We start from the raw sequence: 23,453 nt of genomic DNA, 5'->3' as shown, positions 1-23,453 counted from the left end.
TAACTTAATGTTGCAACTACCCGAATAGATTCTTTTCATCTTTTCTGGGAAGTATCTAGCTTTTTCTAATATATAAAATGTTACTGGTGGATTTGCATTGCAGATCAGTCCAGGGAGGCATGGCTTAGATATTGAAAAGTATGCAGGCACAAAAAGGAAAAAACATCAGGGGAAATTTTCAACAGTTCTTGGGACCGTGATGTATTCTGTCATCAAACATTCTGCTAATGTGTTTATGCTTCAGTCTATGACATGGATTATGGCAAGTGTGAATTCAGCTTCATGCATATATCTGAGACGTAACTTCTTATCTGTCCTAGTGACTGAACCTGCCAATAATTTAAGTTGGAAAAAACTTCTGGCCTTGACGTCCTTCAGATACTTGTTTCATTATGTCACTTTCTGCCTTTCACTCTCCCATGCAATGTCTTTTTGGATCCCTCCAAGCTTCTTGCAACTTCTTCAGGAAGAAGTATTCAGATCTCTCAAAGTGACTGGAGTTGTCATATGCAGGAGTCATGCAAGGGCCGTGTGTTGAGAATGGATGAGAATGTCCAGTCATGCAAAAGATCCTGCAAAAATCCACTTAACAGTCATTCTCAGGTCACATAATGGTCATGGGGACTTGTTACAGGGAGCAAGCACTGTCAGCAGTCTGATTTAAGGGAACTTGCACTTTGACAGTGATACCTCCCGTGTGAGAACCCCAGCATCTTACCTATAGAAGTACCTGAAGAAAAGAATAAAACAGTCTGGTATTCAATATGTGAGACTTGACAGGTCTGTGTAAATTTTTTGCCATTCAACATACAGTGACTCAAGGTTAGTCTTGGATTAAAATAGCTGATTTAAATTCTTTAAAATCTCATAAGTGTCATGTGGATGCTGCAGTTAAGTGTCTTATTTTGTAGCAGTACACTTCTAACATGCTATACTCCTAATGACTTCAGCTCTGATGCTGCAGAAAATGGTCACCCAGAAATGTATGTTAAAGTTGTTTCATTACTATCCTAGTCTTCATGATAAGGGATTAGTATGTGCAAATATAAAACTTTGCATTTAAATCTAAAATGAAACTCACTGGTTTTGTGCAGTCTTACACCTTTCAAACAGAATTTAAGTTGGTGTATGGATGTGTTTATGAATTATATGAACAATATGAAATGAGCCTTAATATTTGAATAAGAGCCTCAACTAAGAAGCTCAAGAGTATCTGTATATTATGCTTGGGTTTGTCAAAAGCTAGCCCTCTTCTCTTTCTTACAATGCAGCTTTATTTGGTTTTAGAAGAAGGTACGTTCTTGCTCTTTTTTGTATGCATTTTGTCAATTATATTTGAAATACTTTATTATACATTTGTTAAAAATGCTTTTAAAATTTTAAGCACTTTACTGCATCACGTTAGTGGGAGCTATTAGCAGTGTGTGTGTAAGTACGTGTAGAAAGTACATATAGAAAGCAAGACTCTGCATGCACGTGATAGTGCAGGTCTGAAGTACACTGGCCTAATTTCAAATCAATGTGTATAATACGTAGCATGCAAAAAAAAAGACAGTATCAGCCCTGTGGAAACAGAAGGGTGGTATAAAAATATATTCCAGTCCTGGAATAAAGGTGAAAGGGAAGATAGTGTGAAACCAGTCAAAATACTCATGGGAATGATTTTCAGAGCCAGAGATCATTCTGTTAAAGTCCTCTCTCACCTAAATCTGATAGTTTTGGCTCTGGTGATTTAGTTGGTTTCAACTTTTCACGGTGTTACCTGAGGACACAGATCACTTTTGATTGTGTAGGGGCTAAACAAGGGCAATAGCTCTGGACCAGGTTCCAAAAGGATAGTAAAAATAACTGGTAAGTGCTTCTGGATACGTAGCCTACAAGTGAGGCTTTTTGTCAGGTGGCAATGAAGGTAACTGCTTGTTGTGTTAATATACTCTCGCAGCTGCTATCTTATCTTCAAATCAAGAAGGTTTCATCTTTTAAAAAATAAATAGCAAATGCATCCCCTTGGGCAGCCAGCTGAGCTTCCCACCATCCTAGGTTTGCAGGGTGCTTCATGTGATAAGGGCATGCACTTTTCCCCTCACAATGGAGGCTGAAAGAAAGCGATTCGATAGATGGATGAGACATGACATAAAAGCACTCTTGGTTTCTTCACAACATTTTACATCCTCTCTTATTTTGGAGGAGCTCCCAGAACAGCATCAGGGATCCTGTGAGCTACCAGTGTTGCATTGCAGGAAAGGGGAGTGTGGACTAAGGCAAAGGGTGAAGTCTCTCTCATAAACTCTCCTGGGAAATGTGCACCACAGCATTTGCTCTGCCACACTCGGCAACCGCTCCTGATAAAATACCACAGCTTGTTGTGGTAAGATTTTGAAGATGTTTGAATACAGACTTAATTTTGGTAACTAGTGAATCTACAAGTAGAGGGAAATGTTGCGCAACAGCAGAGGTGTTACAGGGATTAGTTAGGTTCGAAGTGCAGACACTTAGAAAGGTACAAAGAATATAATGGTATTCCCTCTTTTCAAGACGGGATACATTAGCACATTAGGTGGATGAATGACATGCCCTACTGATAAGGCTCAATACATACAAGGAAGAAGCAGAAAAATCCAGTGCTTCTGTGAGTGTGTGCAGTTGCTGAGACCATAACCCACAAGGGACGGAGCTGTTTAGGAGAAACAATCGATGGCTGTGAAAACTGACAAATGACTAGAGGGTGGCGAGGGTTGGTGCAGAGACAAAAAAGTTTTGGCTTTTGCGCTCCCAGCACATGAAATCTAGGGTCACATGGCTGTCTTAAGAGACTGTGTAGTTTGGTGGTTATTACTTTGCATCAGCCAATGGACCTCTGTTGTGAGAATTCATTGCCAAATGTATTTTATATTGTGGGCACAGCTCCTGCAACAGTGTTGTTGCAAGAAAACCCATTAGGGAACCATTTCTAATGATAAAGGAGAGGATGACTAATTTTACTATGCAGAGCCACAAGAAAGGAACACTATGTTCACAAGGCTGCTGCAGGAGGCAGGCTATCTGCAGGATACTCAGTTTTAGTGAATCATCTCAGTAGTTTCTTCCAAAATAACTCCCATAGAACGGAGGGCAAGAAATTAAGGATGTTTCTCTGCTAATGGAGAGCAGCGTGGAAGCCCTCCTTGCCCTCCTTTACAGTAATCTCCCAGCGGTAAAGAAGACCTTGCTGGGGCACAAAAACATAATTTAAATCTTCCTGCATTAGCACTAATGAGGCTGGCCCATGCTCCTCTTCTTAAATAGACACTTAATTCAAGCACTCATCAATAAAGCATTCCCAAGACATTCCACTTCATTGTGTGAAGCAGAGCTTTTCACTCTTTTGCCCGTTGCAGGCAGAGGAAGACACATCGCTTCCATGTACACAAGCACACATACAGCCCTCTCTCTATATAGTTAACATGTAGTAGCTTATATATAAAATAGCATAATTTAAAAATTAATAATTTAAAATTATAATTTAAAATTTATAATTTCATAATTTAAATTGAAATGAAAATGAATGAAAATTTCATTTTCATAATTTAAAATTTATAATTTAAAAAGTCAAATACAAGCTCTGTGGTCGAACTAAAGATATATATAGTAAAGAAAATGCTTCAACACACCTTGAAGTATTTTAAGCACATTTTAAATACATCTGTCCTACTGTAACTTTTCTCTCTCAGAGTTATAGTAGTATACATCCCTCCCTATTTGTGTTTGGCAATGATACAGCTTTAATTTAAAAAAAACCAACCCACGTGCTAGCTAATCAAGCTTGATATTTTCTGCTGTCAGAGATATATGTCAACTTTTTACTTTAGAGACAAATGCAGATATATAGCACAACCTTTGTAATTCAGAAATTATTTGCCCGACTTCAGGTGTGTTTTAGTCTATGTTTTTAACAACTGATTTTTTTGTGTTTTTTCCCTTCTTCAAACCATCAAGACTATAATTTACCTCCTATGTTAGGTCAGCCCAAACTGGTAAATACTGTAGCTGAAAAACATTTTTCAATACTTCAAAGTTATCGCTAGACTATTTATTTTTTTTTTAAGTACTGATTTTAAATTACACACTGGTTTTTAAAATAAGCTCCTTGTCAGGACTGCAAGCTGCTGCAGGTTGAATATACATTATATTTTATGAAGCAGAAATAAATGTTGGTTTCCTCTGTATCTTAAAGACCTCAGTAGAGAGAAAATGTGCTGTCTATAAATATTTTAGCCAATTTCTGAAATGCTCTGCAGGATGCTACTTAAATTTTAGAGTTGGTAAATGCAGCCTTGCAAATCAATATTTTCTGAAAAATACTTCAGTGTGACCTAACAATCTTGCTCCCTGTTATCTGCATCAGGGAGATGGAGAGTGAGGATGCACATAATAATCCTTGAGCAATATGTTGTCTGACTTTTGATATCATTTCATTCGTGAAGGATTGGTTCAAATTTGTTACACACTCAGCAGAAAATACAGAAGCAATTGGCCACCCTGTTGTGAATTTTAGCATATCTTTCAGTAATGATGCCCGACACTAAGAGAAAGATTTGGGCAGAAATGTGCTAGCCAACACAGTAAGCAGGGGAGGAGAGGGGCACTTGGCATTTAGCAGATATATGCACTCATAAAGGGGAAAGGTTATGTCAAAACCTTTTGACAGTCTCGTTTTAAAAATTTCTCATTCCCACTTACATTAAACTGCTTGTCAATAAAATCTAAGAGAAATTTAGTCTTTTTCTGCTGATGCGCAAAGAATCCGAAATATCTTGTGTGAATGCGTTAGCTGCGCTAAGGTAATTAGAAGAGGCAGGCAGACATTTTGCCTCACTTTGTGACACTAGGCTCCCAACTGAAAAAGCAGTTGATTTCCAGTGCTCAAAGTTAAAAAATACCACAGTAATTTATACCGAGTTTCTTTTTTCTGTATGCCTGATCTACCAGATTTTCAAAACACAACAGGACAGGTTTTAGCAATTTGGGAGACGGCAGTCAGGAAAAGGCATTACAGTGTGTGAGAAAAATTGATTGCAGCAGCACTTCTCACAACCACAGACAGCGAGCCGCTCTCGGAAGAAGTCAGGGAAAGCCTGTAAAGATGAGCTGTGGTACCCTGCGCCTGATGTTACCTCTCTGTGGCAGCTGCGCATGGTCATAACTTCTCCTCATCAAACGACATCACAGCTATGACAGAAGCAGTGGAGTTAATATCTGATTTGTTGCACAAATTTGTTTGTACCATGATGTGCATGTACACAAGCATTTGAACATGCCTTTGAACAATGCCTTTGCCCTTTGGGGGATTTGCTATCGCTTCCTTAATGATAAACTTTCTTACTCCTTACAAATACTTATCCCTGCAACCCAAAAATAGGACACTGGCAAAAGTGCTGCCGGGGAAGTCAATGGGCTAGCCTACATTGCAACCACTTTGAAGAATTTTTCTGCTTCTTTTCTGCTTCAGTTCTGGGGAAAAGACAGCCTTAGATTTGCTAAAGGGAGAAAGGACAAAAGAAATACAATTAGATAAAGCCACCAACTACATTTTCTTCTGAAGATAGCTAATATATAGCAGTATAAATGTTCTGCTGTGGGTATCCTTCAATCTTTCTTCTTAAAGATGTTCAAAGGTACTACAGAGTATATGTAAGTAATCTCTCAGCCAAGAGTAGGAAAATCCACTCCTATATCTAAGGCACATAACCTCTAGGAACCTTCTCTTTTGATAAATGAGTATTTGAGTACTGCTTGCAAAGTTGGTTTTACAGTCTTTTCAGGAGTGATTGAGAGAAACTTATCTTAGATCAATGCCTTGGCTGTTAGAGTGCTCCCCTGAGAAGGGGAGAAGATTTCAGTTCCTTCGTCTGGGTACGTATTTGATTCTCAATTTACCAATTTGTTAGTAAATGTCCCAACCACAACCTGGAGAAAGTGAGGCACCCCTATTAATACAACCCACTGTTTCCTTTGTTTTTCTTAAAAATACCTGAAAACAAAATGTTTTCTAAGAGGTGGATTTCTCCCCCATGATAGAAAGTAAGAGCATTTCATTTATGTTTTTTTGTTCAGCCACAGAATTATAAGTAAAAAGAAAAAAGAGAATGAAATAAAGATTTGACAAGCAAAATATGCTTAGCAGGAATTAAATGCCAGCTTGAGTTTATGTCTCGTATTGCCCCTCTGTTTAGAAAATAGTTTTAAATTAATTTGCTGTCTTACAAGTGCTGTATATGCCTTTCACTTCGTAATTCTACCCAATCTTATTGAGAATTCTGACAAAATACTGAGAAATAAGCGCCAGAAGCAGTTAGAGAAGCTTGCACTCCCTTTCATCACGTCCCAGAGGCAAAGCTGGAGCCTCATCCAAGTTTAATCCATGACCCTAAGGAAGGCCCTCGCACCAGACCTTGAAAGCTGCTGAGGTTTTTCTTGACTGTCCAGATAATCCTGCTGCTGAAAGTCCTGGTGAGTCATGAGATGGCAGTGTGATTTCTTGAAGAGGTGCTCAATACTCTTGCAGGAATCTGCCAGTGGTGTCTGGTGTCTCTAGGAGCCAGGGATTTCACTGCTTCTGATCTCTGTTCATGCATTGGGTAGTCAAGAAAAAAAAAGGTATTTGCAAAAGATGTGATTTTTTTTTTTAGCTGAACAATGCTGCCAAAGGTGTTGGTTTTACATATTCAGCACTGCACATCTGTTCCATTATGTTATTTTTCAGAAAGGACGCTGTAACTGCAATAGCTCCTCTTTCCTCTTTTGTTTCAGTTCCGCCCTTTATTCAGCCTTTTGAGTTCCCGCGGTTCTCCATCGGGCAGCGGGTCTTCATTCCCTGCGTGGTGGTCTCCGGGGATTTGCCCATCACAATCACCTGGCAGAAGGATGGCAGGCCAATCCCAGCCAGCCTCGGGGTGACAATTGACAACATCGACTTCACCAGCTCCTTAAGGATTTCTAATCTTTCGCTGATGCACAATGGGAATTATACCTGTATAGCTAGAAATGATGCAGCAGCTGTGGAGCACCAAAGCCAATTAATCGTGAGAGGTAAGTAGATGTAATTAGTTTGAAGGGCACCAATTAAGCAGAATTCATCAGTATTTTGTAATGACATCTGTTTGATGGGAAGTATAAAAAAAGAGAAAAATATGGTAATCCCTCTCTTCATAACAGAGAGCACACAGAGCAATGAAGACCAGAAACTAATATGACTTTTTCTATCTAAAAGTCTTGAAACTAATCAACAACACTGGAGTACACAGGGTGGATGGGGGAGCCACAGGACTGACTTCCTGGAAAATCTGTGAGGCAACAGCCCATTCACAGAATCTTCATGGTTGGAAGGGACCTTTGAGACATCGAGTCCAACCACAAAAAAAACCCCAACCAACCAAAAAAAAACCACCACACAAACCAAAAAAAACCACCACACCCATCCACAAACAGACACAAACCAACAATCTCGGGCACTAGAGCATGCCCTGAAGTGCCATGTCTACACGCTTCTTAAATACCTCCAGGGATGGCGATTCCACCACCTCCCTGGGCAGGCTGTTCCAGTGCCTGACCACTCTCTCAGTAAAGTAATTCTTCCTAATATCTAATCTAAACCTCCCCTGCTGCAACTTCAGACCATTTCCTCTGGTCCTGTCATTATTCACTTGGGAGAAGAGGCCAACACCCACCTCTCTACAACCTCCTTTCAGGTAGTTGCAGAGGGCAATGAGGTCCCCCCTCAGCCTCCTCTTCTCCAAACTAAACATGCCCAGTTCCCTCAGCCTCTCCTCATCTGACTTGTTCTCTAGACCCCTCACCAGCTTGGTGTCTCTCCTCTGGACACGCTCCAGCAGCTCAATGTCCTTCCTGTAATGAGGGGCCCAGAACTGAACATAGTACTCGAGGTGAGGCCTCACCAGTGCCGAGTACAGAGGCACCATCACTTCCCTACTCCTGCTGGCCACGCTATTCCTGATACAGGCCAGGATGCCATTGGCCTTCTTGGCCACCTGGGCACACTGCTGGCTCATGTTAAGCCGGCTGTCCACTAACACCCCCAGGTCCTTTTCTGCTGGGCAGCTTTCCAGCCACTCTTCCCCAAGCCTGTAGTGTTGCCTGGGGCTGTTGTGACTGAAGTGCAGGACCTGGGACTTGCCTTATTAAACCTCATCCCACTGGCCTTGGCCCATTGATCCAACCTGTCCAGATCCCTCTGTAGAGCTTGCCAACCCTCAAGCAGATCAACACTCCCACCTAGTTTGGTGTCATCTGCAAACTTACTGAGGGTGCACTCAATCCCCTTATCTAGACTGAGCCCTGAGGGACACCACTGGTGACTGGCCGCCAACTGGATTTCACTCCATTAATCACAACTCTCTGGGCACGGCCATCCAGCCAGTTTTTTACCCAGTGAAGAGTACACTTGTCTATGCCATGATTCGCCAGCTTCTCCAGGAGAACGCTGTGGGGGACAGTGTCAAAGGCCTTACCAAAGTCCAGGCAGACAACGACCACAGCCTTCCCCACATTGAGAAGGCGGGTCACATGGTCATAGAAAGAGATCAAGTTGGTTAAGCAGGACCTCCCTTACATAAACCCGTGCTGGCTGGCCCTGATCCTTTGGCTGCCCTGCACTTGCCATGAGAGCTCACTTAAGATGATCTTCTGCATGATCTTTCCTGGTACCGAGGTCAGGCTGACAGGCCTATAGTTTCCCGAATCCTCCTTCTGGCCCTTCTTGTAGATGGGCGTCATATTGGCCACCCTCCAGTCATCTGGTACCTCTCCTGTTGACCAGGATTGTTGAGAGATAATGCAGAGAGGCTTGGTGAGCTCTCCCGCCAGCTCCCTAAGTACCCTTGGGTGAATCCCATCCGGCCCCATAGACTTATGCGTGTCCAGGTGCATAAGCAAATCATTAACTACTTCCTCCTGGATTACAGGGGGGTTGTTTTGCTCTCCATCCTTATCTTCCAGCCCAGGAGGCTGAACACCCTGGGGGTAGCTGGTCCGACTATTGAAGATGGAGGCAAAGAATGCATTCAGTATCTCAGCCTTCTCCTCGTCCTCGGTCGCTATGTTTCCCCCCGTATCCAGTAAGGGATGGAGATTCTCCCTGACTCTCTTTTTGTTGATGTATTTATAAAAACTTTTTTTGTTGTCCCTTGTATTAATGGACAGGTTGAGTTCCAGCTGGGCTTTTGCCTTCCTAATTTTTTCTCTGTATAACCTAACAAGATCTCTGTACTCCTCCTGAGTTGCCTGTCCCTTCTTCCAAAGGTGGTAAACCCTCCTTTTTTCCCTAAGTCCCATCAAAAGCTCTTTGTTCAACCAGGCCAGCCATTTTCCCTGCCCTTCAGTTTTGCGCCTCATGGGGACAGCCTGCTCCTGGGCTTTTAGGATTTCCTTCTTGAAGAACATCCAGCCTTCCTGGACCCCTTTGCCCCGCAGGATTATCTCCCAAGGGACTCTCCCAACCAGGGTTCTGAACAGGCTAAAGTCCGCCCTCCAGAAGTCCAAGGTGGAGGTTTTGCTAACCCACTTCCTTACCTCACTAAGAACTGAAAACTTGATCATTTCATGATCCCTAAGCCCAAGACGGCCTCCAACCTCCACATCTCCCACTAGTCCTTCTTTATTTGTGAAAAGTAGGTCTAGCGAGGCGCCTCCCCTGGTAGGCTCTCCTACCAGTTGTGTCAGGAAGTTATCTTCCATACACTCAAGGAACCTCCTAGCCTGCCTGCTCTCTGTTGTGTTATATTTCCAGCAGATACCCAGTAGGTTGAAGCCCCCAACCAGAACCATTGCTGGTGATTGTGAGACCTCAGCCAGCCGCTTATAGAATATTTGATCAACCTGTTCATCCTGGTTGGGTGGTCTATAGCAGACTCCCAGCACAAAATCCCCCTTGTTAGCCTTCCCCTTCATCTTTACCCATAAACACTCAACTTCATTGTCACTGGAATCTAGCTCTATACAGTCAAAACACTCCCGAATGTACAGAGCCACACCCCCACCTCTCCTTCCTTACCTATTCCTTCTGAGGAGCTTATAGCCACTCATCGCAGCATTCCAGTCGTGACTGTCATCCCACCACGTTTCCATGATGGCGACTACATCATAGCTGTCCTGCTGCACAATGGCTTCCAGCTCATCTTGTTTGTTGCCCGTGCTACGTGCATTAGCATAGATGCACTTGAGCTGGGCTCCCAATTTCACCCTTTATTCTTTGGGATAAAGCTTTGAAATGGTATCAAATTCCTCTCTGTTATTGTTTAAGTCTGATTATCCCCATTTTTTATTTAGATCAGCCTCTCATATATGTCAGTAGAAAAGCAAAGCATTGATGTTGACTTCATGGGGAAAAGACCATCCCCTGTTACCACGTTGTTGTTATTTTTCTTATTTGAGTTTATTATACAATTATCATTATTCACTTGCTCATGCTGTCTTCACAATATTTTGCTTTGAAATAGAGGTGAATACAGTTCTAGTAAGGACACATTTTATGTGGAAAAGTCCTTTTAAAGAAATACCTTGGCTTCAATAGCTTTTGCCTTTCAAGTCACACCATAGCCAAGTTCCCTAGAGATTATGCCTTGTGGCACATTTTCAAACTTACCGTGCAAAACTCCAACAAAACTTCCTTTTCTTTCTGAAAGTTTTTCAAAGTGTTTTAAATTTTCATTTTTTTAAAAAATAAGACAGTTATACTCTTCCCTCTCCGCCATCTCCCTCTTGCTATCAAGCCATTAGACTTCTTGGAGAAAGAGGGCACATACTGTACTACTGCAAGTGACCTTGGTTATTTCTGCCTACTGCAGATCACTACATCTTATACACCCTTCCATAAGTTCACCAACACAAATCCTAAAAATACTCAGCAGTTTTTGCCACCTTTTGCAGGCTTTTTTTCTCCCTCAAAAAATCATTTGAAACAAAATTTGCTGAAGAGCTCTTCCTTTTAAGTCAAATCTTTCCATTGTCCTAGGACTACCCTTAACGGTTTATTCCCTAGTTCTCCACTTAAAGAATGTGTATGCTTTTTTTTTTTAATGCTGGTATTATCAAAATTCAGTGGCAAATAGGTCCATTCCTTTTTCACTAGTTTTGATATGAATATTACTTTAATGATTTGAAAAAAAAAATCACTGCTTTTTATCTTGTATTATTCAGTACAGATGTCTATTACTTTCCCCATCTATCCAGTAATTCTTAAATTAAGTGGTTTAATTAACTACATGCATTTAATTATTCTTTTCCTAAGCTGTTCTGTTAGCTTTTAACCCTATCCATCATTCTAAAAGTAAAAGGTTTTCCTCACTTTCTCTTTTTCTGGAGAAGGGAAAGTTGACAATCTCCCATCAAAACAGACAGTCCACTGGCTATGTCTGCGCTACGCAGAAATGTTGCATCTAATAACAGCTGCGATCATACATATTTTGCAGTCATACTCAGTGCTTGAAGTGATGGGAATGAATCACTTTAGCAACTCTGTATAGGTTCCTATATGCATTTCATCAAAACAGGAGTGGTAGGATGATCTCCAGAAAAAAATAAAAAGAAGAGAAAAAGAAAGCTGACATAGATAGAACCACTGAAAACTAGCTCTCTGCAAACACTGTCTATCTTTTTTTCAGCACTGAGATCCACGAGGCTATGACAGCTCAAGTGAGCCCACAAGTAGGGATTTCTGCTCTGCGCTCCACTGATCGGGGCAAGCCCTGTCTTCCCCAAACAGCATCCCTGCTCTCCCTGCCTTGCCTGGACTGCAGTGTCCCTGCCTCCTGATGCCAGAGGGCAATTTCTCTTCTGGCAAGCCCTTTGCTGGCCTGACCTCTGCTCCCTGGACATAACTGCCTCTTGCTGCCTTGTTTGACGTTAATTCGTTTTCTCTCCTTGTCCAGGAGAGGAGTTCTGGGGAGCTTGCCCTTGTACCCCTGTCATGCTGCTGACACCAACACCTCCATTTTCCCCTTGTGTGTTGCTGCTCTAATTGCACCTCCTGATGAAGGCTCTGCCCCAGTGGTGAGATGGCTGCTGTTGGCTGTGTATACCTGAAGGGCATCCTTATAAACTCATGGGCATGACAGAGGGTAGCTTTTCCTGCTGTTTTACTCAGAGGCTTGGAGCCTCTGGAGTCTTAGTCTTGCAACTTTTCAGGAGGTTATGAGGGCTACTTCATTCTCCCCCTGTTGCTTATCTTTCTGCCCAGCTAGTGCTCTGCAGCAGCCTCCTTTAAGCCTCTCTCCTCTCTGTCAATTTAAATGGTAATGTCTTAATCAGTTTTGCGTATGCATCTGGGATAATAGCTCTCACTCAGAGGGAAAGGGGAAAATATAATATGATGCCTGACCTGAATTTTCTGCTGAAACCCTGGACTGACCTCTTCCCCTCATACTGGACTGCTTCAGCTGTCTCATTCCACATAGGTCAGAAGACTGACAGCCATCAGAGGGTTGCTGTTGATCACTACTCGTCTGCACCCAGCCTGGCCTATACACATTTAAGTAAAGACTTGATTTCCTGCTGTCTGTTTCTTCTTCAGGCTTTCTGATCCCTCCTCTCATCTTTTTATTCATAGGTGCTGTATAACTGAAACACATATTTTTCTAAATCAACTAAGTAGTTTTTCTCTAAATAAAGGGAGAAGAAATGGTGCTTAAACTCCTCTTGTTTCTAATCCACATTGTGTGGTGGTTTCTCAGCAGTGTGCTTTAAACTTAAACGTTGGCTTTTCTAAATGTCAGGGAATGTGTTCTGGGAATATCTTATTTATGTGAAGTGTGTGCATTTTGATATGAGAGTAGGCAGTGAATGGGAGAAGAAAGTAAAAGGAAACATGACTGTTCCCCACAAAGTTCCTTTTCCCTTATCTATGCTGTCTTCGCATTCGTTTTAAAAGTAGACTTAAAAACGATGAAGGCTATCATTGTTTCCAAAATAGGCACGAGTCCATGTCATTTTACAGTACATGGGCAGACTAAATCCAGTCCATTCCTAAGACAAACAAACACAGGCCAACTGCTTGTTGCTACATTTTAACTACAGGTGAGTACACAAAATCCTGCAGAATTCATACAGCCACGTAAATTATTTGGCTTTATGATTTGAGATTTTTTCCTCAATATTTTCTCTGTCAGATCACATGTATCTGCTATTTTTTAACATTCACATTTTTCTGTTATCTTTTAAGTCTGCTTAATATTTGTAGGAATAATATAGGAAATCTGTTATTTTTCATATCTAAGCTGTACTGTCATTTTGCCAGGAGTATTAAATAGCAAAAGAAAAACAAGCACTGGTCTCTTAAAAGCTGTGAGCACCTTGTGGTAAATCTTCATGTTATTTTGTGGTCTATAAAAGCAACCAAGTGGCAGTAAGGAGCCCTAAAAGTACCTGGCTAGCAAAGCTGGATTTTCCCTACCTTAACTATCAGAGTAAGATGACCAGCTTTCACAGAGCTTCCTCTCAGCGCATCACATAGGAGATGGAAGACACCTGCTGAGAGAAGGAAAGTGAGAGGAGAAAGCTTTTGAGCAGCTTTGCAACCCTGGGTAAGATCTTAGGGCAATTTCAGTTCTCTCTGCCGTGGGTTTCTTGGTTAGGACCTGCAAATGGAACAGAGTTACATGCTCTGGACATAGACCTGTCAGCACTTCGCTCCACAATTTATTGGCCAATTTCAGACAAATTGGAAGAGGGGAAAATTCCTCCAGTGAAGATGAAAGCCTAAAAACTTAATAAAAAGAGAGGATTATTAGAAACACCTTTACTGAATGTAATACTAGACACCAGAGGCTCTACTCAGGTGAGCCCTCTACAAACTCAAGAAATTCTCCAACTGGAGTCTGTACTCAACCACGAGATATAAAACCACAGAAAAGCAGTCTGGGTTAGTCCTAATATTTACAGAATATCTTTTAAAGGCTCATTAATTAGTCACTGGGAGAAACCCACCATCTTCACTGCATCTAGGCACTGCAGGTAGGCAGTCCAGCTGAGTGAAAACATGGCTTTCCTTCTCAAAATCTTGTGCTCCACCAGATCCTGGTCTGCAGTTCTTCTGGAAGTGAATCAAAAATTTGCAAGAGACAAGGGTTTCTCAAAAACTCCTAAATCGTTATTATTTTGGTTATTTTATTTCTTGTCACACTCCTGGTTTGGGAGGCATGCTATTAAGAAAAAGGAAAGAATAGGATCCTGTCATGAAAGCCATCCATAGAAATTAGGAAAATATCTTCTCTGTCAACTACTTATATCATCATGCAGAATTAATTAAGGTTTTACTCATTAGGGCTGCCTTCTGAAGAGTGATTAAAAATCTACATACACTTTATCATGTGTTACTCACTTCTGTAGGGTTTCCTAAAATGGGAATGAAGTAATTATGAAATAGAAAGCAGTGAAAAAGATTTTAATTGGTAACCAAAAAGAAAAAGCTGATAAATGTATTATGAGTTCAAAATTTTTCAGATACTGCCAGAAAAGAGAATTCAAAGATAGGAGTGGGTGCATAAATCATGATTTTAAAATTCCTGCTAGTGAACACATCATAAGTTAAAATTGAGATAAGGTCTTTAAATACCTAATAACCCCCCTTAATACATTTAATGCATTAAGTGTAAATGTGTTTTCATTTTGCACTTGCCAGGAATGTTGAATATCATTAGATAGTTAGGCACCCAATGAGGAGTCCCTGAGCCTTGAATCTTCCAGATAGGAAGTGGGTATCCGTCTGTTTTCTGCTGTTTGGTGGTGGTGCTGGTGTGATGCAGCAAACACAGTTTGTGGTAGAAAAGCAGGAGGAAAAGATTTATGGTTGCAGCTGGTGTCAAAACTAATTTAGTTTCTTTGCTGGTGTTTACACTGCGGCTTTGAAGATTATTCTTGAATGATTCACTTCCTATTTAATGTTCTCATTAGACAAACCTGATCAACACAAACCACTAGGCACTGTCTCATTTTGCAAAAGTACATCTTTTTTCTTGAACTGCATAGCAAATGGTTTCACTAAACCAGCTAAATCGACCCCGTAGGTCCAATGACCAAATTTAATAACTGTTCATCTTTGCTAAAGTACAGTGTTTAATGATCTCATTCATTAATACATCAATGGTTGCTTTGGCTGATTAAATTTCTTCCATCATTTTGACAGTATGATCTAAATGTAAAGTACAAATATTCCATGTAAAAATGAAACATTGTATTCTGGGCCAATGTCATAGATTATTTCTTAACTCACTCCAGTAGTCCACTGGAGGAGCTCGTGTTAGGAGCTTTCAAAATTGCTCTCCAGTGTGATGTACTAATCACTGCACTTGGGAGCCAGAAGCACTTGTGTAGATTTGAAGTCCAGGAAAGAGTGTGTGAGTTTGTCATCTGGTCCCTGGCATAAAGCAGTCAGAAAGTATTCTTGGATTTACATAAAGCAAAATTAAATTGGGAAATGTTAGCATGTACTCATAAAATGATTTTAGTTAGTGGCTTGTGAAGTCCATCATTGCAAGCAGCAATGACACTGGTAAGCAGTAAGATCTTAATACTCATAAAACTCATCTTAAAACTCATATTTTATCATCTTATCAGCATTATTTCACACAAGGAGATAATAAAAGCATTTTCCTTCCCTTAAAATGGCACCATGACATTCATGTTATCTTCAACATCCTGTTCTGATTGCTCTCATCTTTGTTTTTCCTTTGTGAGAGCCTGAGACTGCTAGTCATAATATTGACTGAAAACACCTTTTTTAGGTCCTTTGGTCCAACCATTAAATAGTTTGCATCTGACAACTTATTGCTCTTACACTAAACAATTCAACAGCTCATTTCTCATCACAGATCTGTGGGCTGCATTAAATGAGAGCGCTTAACAGAAATTCACTGTTAAAGCAATTTCAAATGTCCTCCTTTATGGGCTCAAGGGACTGTGCTGCTGAAACAAGGGTGATAATAAAAGTAGAACTGTTCAGTCATATTCGTGAGCTATTTCAGTGTTTCACTTCTAAAGGGGCAGAGGAGGCCCACACCTTTACGACTAAAGAGAGAGGAGGAGAACTAATTGCTTTCTTTTCTCCATTAACTCTGCTTAAGCATATCAGAAAAATTAACTTTGTTAAATTCTTACTAAGCAAATTTTCTTTAAGGGCTAATGAATTTCTGAAAGATAACAAAAAAGTGAATGTAGCTTTATAATCTAAAGCTAAGTATCAAAATCTAGATCAGGTAGTTAAATGCATTGTCTTCCAAAGTGTGATAGCACATAGCACCGAACAGGTTTTTCATTTGAAATAAAATTGAGAAGCAAACTATCAATGAGGAAGAAAAATGAAAGAATTCTGTTTACTTTTTATTCATTTCTATAAGAAGAAAAATCCTGTGGTTTTACATAGACAGCAATACAGAAACAATTGAAAGGTCATTGAATGAGTAATTTTGTTTTGCTGTAGCATCTCTTCTGATTTCTATTGGCAATCTTAAGACTAAGTGTCAAGGATTCATATCTTCAAAATCAGAGCAGCAGTTGACACTTTTATAAGTAGTCCTAAAGGAAGGCTAAAGGAAGGCCAAAGCTTTACTAAATATCAAAATTATTTCTATTACTGGATGTGGGTAGAGTTTTTGCCAAGTAAGTTTGAAATGTGCTTTGTTTATGGAGCAGTACAAGGAAACTGTGTGATTGCTAAACATACACCTAATTCTGGAGCTTATATGGCAAAATTTAATTTCCACAGCTATCATTCTGTATTGAAAGTAATGATTAAAAATGAGAATAGCAAGAAGAGCTAAGCAGAAACTTATGTTTTATATATACCCAAAATACAGTGAAATCGATATGATAAAAAGCCCTGTTCAGAGTTTGTCCATGTTAAAGGCACAAGACGTCAAGAATATCTACATTAACCCATTAAAGATGTACAGAAGGAAGTATTTCCATAGAAATCCTCCAACAGTATTTACACTTGGCATCTGTCTATTTTTCTCTATAGATACCCAAAGGGATTAGACAAAAATGTTATTTTAACAGATAAATTTAATGCAAACAGTTTTTTAAAGGCTGTTTGCCTTCATTCCATACAAGGAAATCTTGCTTAACTTTTCCAGAACTTTCTGCATATCCTACCCATTTAATATAATAAATTATTTCCTGAAAAATTAACACTTCTTGCCGGTGTCATCCATAGCAGATGAAGAACATAAAGAAAATGTTTTTCGAAGAGAAGGGAAATAAATCAAAGAAGTTACAAAAGTTTTGTATTGCAAGAGAGAAGTAAAAGACATTATAATCCTCACACTTTTCAGTGGTAGATGTGGCCAGTAATTATCAGTCACTCCATTGCATCATTTGTAATCATTCACCAGTAAGACTGATACAACTGAGGTGGTTTTGGGGGGTGGTGGTGTGTGTGTGTTTGGTCTACCCTCTTTATGGATAGGCAGCTTGTAATTAATTTTTCAGAAGTTGTGAATACAAATTTACTTAGAGTTGCCAAGGTGAAACAAGCCCATGCTGCCGTGCTGAGTCGTATAAAATCAAACCTGTTGTGCAACTAATTGTACTTTTCATCTGCTTTGGTAAAGTAGTACTTGGGACTCCTTTTGTGTTTGGTGATAAAATGAACACAGAACAGTGAGAAAAGAGCTACTGAAGCAAATGTCTTCTCTGAGTAGATAATTAGAACAGGGTGGGTGATTGCCCAAAGCTGCTGTTGCCAGGATTTCATGTTTGACGCTTACCTATCGTGAATTAACATAACATAAGATATATCTTTGTCAGTGTGGCAGCTATTTGGAAAGATGAAATGTTTGACAGCAGTAAATATATCTCCTAGTACGAATGTGTCTCTTGCCTCTATTGCAGTTAGTTCCTTCCATTTCCTCTAGCCATGTTCCAAAGAGTAATGGAACTTCATTGTACATAATTAGGCAGCAAACAGATTTGCCTTATTGCTATAGGATTCAGTGAGCAAAAAGTCCAGTTAAATGGATTGTGTGCTCTCCAGAAGATTGTTCTCCTCTTTTAAACACCAGTTGAATCTACAAAGATAGAAAGAAAAAGTTGGAGGGGAGTCTGGATCGTGGAGGCACAGGGAGAAAGGCTTGAGCCATTGCAAAGAGTGTTCTTTGAACCTGGAGAGAGTATGTCTAGATGCCTCCAACTTTTAGCCGTCCTGTACATACCAATATTGGCAGCTCAAGTCTCTCCTTAAGGAAAATGTGAGACTCTCTGATATAATGGGAGGTGCTATTTGCATAAACTATGAGAGTGTTTATACTGGAAAAACTTTAAAGTCATGTATTATAGCATTGGTGCTACTGCTGTGCCTCTGCTGCACAGTTTTTCTGATGTATAATTAGTACTATGTTCATGGCCATTAAGAGCTGTTTCAGGCCCCAGGGCAAATAGTCACTGTACTGATGATCCCCTTCTATGCTTCCTAACATTTCCTCATGCTACAGACCTCTCCCATACCTCCTTTCTTAATTTCTGGCACTTCTGGAGATGCAGGTGGTGGGGTCTGATGGGAGTTTGGGTCAGAGCAAGGAGGGGTTGTTGGACCCTTTGTTCTGTCACTGCTAGCTTTCAGACAAAGTCAGCACTGGCTGGACCTGTGGAGCTACGAACTCATGAGGTTGCGTGTGTGTCCCTGTGTGCATATGCTGCGGTGGGGTGAGGAAAGAAAGGAACTATTAAGATTTCTCCTTTACTGCATTAGATCTCAGTGTGTTGCTGTACTCGATTTGAGAGGAAAAAAAACCTGCCACAGACTCAATCACCTTCCTGCACTTTCTCTCTTGCACTGTAAGAAATGACAACAAGACACGAATAATTTACTTTTCTCAGGTATTTACTTCTTCATGTGCTGAGCCAAAGAACAGGAGGTCAATGAAAATCTGTCACCTTAACTGACTTTATTACAACTATTAAGCATCTTAATATTCAATAACTTTTGTGGGTCTTTCAACATTCTTCAGAGTTTTTAGCTTTTCTTTCAAACTTCTGATAAATCTGCAGATTTTATTGAGACCTCGACATTCAGTATCAGGCCTTCATGGTAAACTATAGGTCTAGCATTGACACAAGTTTTCTTCTCTGTTTATCTGTATTTGGAACATATAGAGCTTTTCCTTGAGACGAGCTGCTCTTACTTTATTTATGTATAAATATATAAGTACTTGCTTATGTCTGGAAGACTCACTGCAGTGGTTTTATGCTGCCTTAGAATAATACATAGTCCAATAATAGATATACATTGATGCACATACATCTATTTGCAATAAGACTTATCCTCTTCAACTTAATGCAAGCAAATTATGGATTCTATGGATTTTGGAAAGAAAAGTCCTATCAGAATTTATGGTTCAAGCACCGTCATTTTAATATGAAGTGATTTGATTGCTATTGAAAGCTGTTATTCTTTAAGGTTATTTATACTACATAATTTAAATCTTTTTCTAAAGCTTGCTAGTTCACTGTTATAAAAAACAAACACAGAAACCTTCAGTTGTTCTTAAACACCTGCCAAACCTCTCCCTTTGTTAGAAAGCATTTCTTTTGTTACCATGACAGTTTTATTTATTTGTTACTCCATTTTATAACCTCTCCTATGGAGAGATTTTTGTTAGCTTAATTTTTTATACTATCAAGACCAGTGCTTTTGTTGTGCCTGTAAAGAAATACTTTGAGATTGAGCACAGAAAGTAACTGTAAAACCAACTTTACTGTGTCACTGGATCATCAAAAAGATGGTTTTAGTTTTGGCTTTCCGCTACAAAATGTTATGCTTCCTTATTTGACTGGTCTGCCATTTTGAGCTACCTGATTAGTTGCACAAATTCTCATGGATCCTTTTGCTTCCTTCCACAGTGCCCCCTAGGTTTGTGGTTCAGCCCAGCGACCAGGATGGGATCTATGGAAAAGCTGTAATTCTCAACTGCTCTGCAGAGGGTTATCCCGTTCCTACCATTGTCTGGAAGTACTCAAAAGGTAGGATTCCTCCGGTCATCACTGGGGACAGATGAATTCTGGTTTAGTAACAGCTACTCACTTGTAAGTTACTGGTTTAATCTTCATATTGTCAGAGGCTGACAGGATGCAATAAGGGAGGTATGAATCATGTTTATACTGTTCTTCTGTCGTTTCCCTAAGTGTGTAGTGCTGGCCATTGTCAGAGACACCAGGCTGAGCTAGGTGAACTTTTGGTCTGCCTTAGAGGTGTCCTGGAGCTGTGAATGTGTGTCTGTGTTAGCTGTGGCCTTAGTGGGTGAGTTACGAAATGGACGGCTGAGAGAAAAGAGATGCTGCTGTAATTTAAATAACCTCAGAACAAGGTTCACAGGCAGCATTTGGCTGATTTATCCCTCCTCCCCCTCTTCAAAGTCCACAGTAACATGGCCAATCATATCTTTTCAGCAAAGAAGAAAGGTCAGGTAGCATTAGCATAAGCAGTAATTCAGTATGCGCTTTACATAATGCTTTAACATTTTCTTCTCATGTAACAGAGCATTAAAACTGGCCCCACTTGACCCTCAGTAACCATAGGAAATTGACTGCTTTTTAATTAAAATGTGCTGCCTGCTAGATTGCCTCTTCTGGTCAGTTGTCTTCTGGTAGGTTTTAGCAAGAAAACAAACTCTCCAAACTCTGTATGCAATCTAAATGAGTTAACTCTTTAAAAAGCCAAACTAGGTGCTGTTGAGAAGAAATCCTTATGTCATAGCATTTTTGGTTTCCTTAGGATCTAAGTCCAAACTATATTTTAAGAAAAAGGGTGAGGGAAGAGAAATGTTCATGTTAAAATCTATTTTTGCTTTTATTCATAAATTCTGGTTTGTGGCAAGAAGAGTGCAGAGCTTCAATTGCCATTAATCTCAACAGTGTATGTGTTATTAATTATGAACATAGGTCAAAAAGAAGTAATTCTGTTTCGTTGTGTTTGTGTGCTGAAGGAGGAGGCCAAGCCAAGCTAGCTGTGTTGTAATTAACTGCGAAGAGATAAGTCGCCCATCTTAATAAAGGAGAAAGGCATAATGGTTTGATTTTAGGGACATTCTACCATCAAGTGACTGTTTTTAAGGGTTTCCATTAACAGCTCTGAAGTTTTTAAGTCAAAGACAGCTTCAGTAGATATGAGATGTAGGCAAAGCCATCAAACTGCAGTTTCATTTTTTGGCCGAAATAACTCTGGGTGATAAGGTAAGTATTTTTACAAAAGCCTGTATTTTGCTAATGGATGACTGCAATTTCAATACCTAGTCTAACTAAGATGCTGTACAGGTCTATAGGATATGTTCTACATCTTGCTTTGGAGAGATACATTATATAATTGGTGTGTGAGCAAGGTTTGTATCAAATTCTGAAATAATTACTGAGATGAGGCCAGCAGGAGTAAAACAATCATATCATAGCTCATCTGTAGGTGCCACAACAGAGTAGAAAGGGTATCTGTACACCTGCAGGTAAGTTAGCATCATTGGCTTTTCATGTCAGTGAAAAATGGAAAAAGGGTCATTTTTTTTGTACATCAGCATGGACAGTTAATGGAAATGGACTTGCTGTCTCTAAAGAATAATGACAGTGATCTGTGCAGACACCCTATAATCAGCAAGAATCTGTTGTTTTAAGTCCTTCAGACTCAAAGAGGCAACAGGCACACACTGAAACACAGGAGGCTCTGTCTGAGCATAAGGAAGCACTTTTTTACTGTGAGGGTGACTGAGCATAGCACAGGTTGCCCGGAGAGGTTGTGTAGTCTCATTCTTGGAGATATTTCAAAAGCCAGCGGGACCTGGGCAACCAGCTTTAGGTGGCTCTGCTTAAGTGGAAGGGTTGGACTACATGAGCTCCAGAGGTCCCTTCCAACCTCAACCAGTCTGTGATTCATGAGCATGTAGTGCTCTTGCAGATTCATCCATGCATTTGTGTGATATGTTGCTGTCGCTTCTCAGGAAGACTTTGGATGTAATAGCAGTAACAGTCTGTGTGAAGAGTAAGAAGCCTTTGCAAACTGTTATGCAAAATTTTGCTCAGCTGTAGCAATCCTCAGGAGCATCAGCCCTTTCCCTTCTGTGAACACCAAATTGTTCCCGGAATTTTTCATATGAAGAAATGTAGGAAGTTAGTGCTTGCTTCTATCTACTTGGGCAATCAATTGCAGACAGGTAGAGTCAGTGAAGCAAAAATGCGCCTTCCAAATAAATGACAGGAAAAATGGCTTATTAAAGAAAAAAAGGGAAGTGGGATATGCATGTGACTAAATAAGTTGAAAAATCAACACTGACAACTGATTTTTGTGAAAACATTATCCCTTTAACATTTCTAAGTTCACAGTATCAGCCACCAGACCTTCAGGGTAACTGTAAGTCCCTGAAGCAATCTCTTCTAGTACTAGAAGGATTTTTAGTATGCATGTCTGGTCTTTTTTAATATTCTAGATGTTGTATGCCTAGGTTGTTATAGCTTGCTATTTTATACTAAATCATTTCCCATAGTATTTATTCATGATATTTCCTCTTGGGCTGACTCAGCCAACTGCATATAGTAATTAATGCTGACAGATATTAACTTCGTGTACAGAAAGTGGTATAACTGAATTCCATTGAAGAAGACTACCTCTGAAAAATCTTGTCTCCTTCTGCCAAAGTAGGTTGTAAAACCCTTTGTTACAAGAACCTTATCTTAATATACATTTAGAGAGTCCCTAATGCTGTAGAACCTGAACTTGTGGTGAGCCTCTGGACAGTACAGCATGGTGACAGTATGGCAGTATCCTGTTCCCTTTTCCCTAAATCAGCCAATATCTTATTTTGAAGGAAAAGTAGGTTCTTTCTTAAAAGCAAAGTTGATACAGAAATCTTAGGCTTCCTGTCTTTTTATGGACCTTCCATTTTTATATTACCACCAGACATGGTACCTCATGACTGATCAACAGTCTGAGCTTTTTGTTTGTTTCTTTCTTTGTTCAGTTTCTTTTTTTTCCCAGTTCAAATAAATATTTGCTACAAACATGGCAGAACAGAGTTTTTATGTGTCATCAGTCAGTCAGCTGTAGGAGGAGACAAGCAACACAATCACTGACGTGGTTTTCCACGTTACCCAGAGTTTTATAAACAAGGTCCTAGAGTTCTCTTGAGTATGCTGTTTACTACAGCAGACATCCCTCTTAGTCATAAGAAATTCATTTGTTGTATGCATTAAGGATGCATATTTGTATGACTGTTCATCTGTAATTGTCAATAATTTATCAGTCTCTAAATGTACAACAAATGTGCCTTTTTACCCATGAGCGGTCTGAAAATCTCCTTTATTTTCTCTCTCCTCCTTTCTGGTTCTGCCAGAAGCCATTCATATTTTAACTGAATTAAGCATCTAAGAACAGGAAGCTATAGTTTCTGTCTTATTTTTGAAAAAAACTGAGGTACTTTCCTTCCCAA

The 23,453-nt window shown here is 40.0% G+C and overlaps 1 protein-coding gene across 2 annotated transcripts in view; it reads left to right on the top strand.

The window, feature by feature from the left end:
- Positions 1 to 23,453, top strand: part of DSCAM (DS cell adhesion molecule) — a 405,642-nt gene that overhangs the window by 236,301 nt on the left and 145,888 nt on the right. For both annotated transcript variants that reach the window (XM_074157779.1, XM_074157857.1), the window contains 2 exons: positions 6,790 to 7,068; positions 19,888 to 20,007. In XM_074157779.1, the coding sequence (XP_074013880.1) occupies positions 6,790 to 7,068; positions 19,888 to 20,007 (399 nt within the window). The remainder of the gene's footprint in view (positions 1 to 6,789; positions 7,069 to 19,887; positions 20,008 to 23,453) is intronic.

This window comes from Numenius arquata, chromosome 1, assembly GCF_964106895.1.
Source record: "Numenius arquata chromosome 1, bNumArq3.hap1.1, whole genome shotgun sequence".
Taxonomy (NCBI): Eukaryota; Metazoa; Chordata; class Aves; order Charadriiformes; family Scolopacidae; genus Numenius; species Numenius arquata.
Note: the sequence above shows the minus strand (reverse complement) of the source record. Positions and strands in the feature narration are given on the sequence as shown.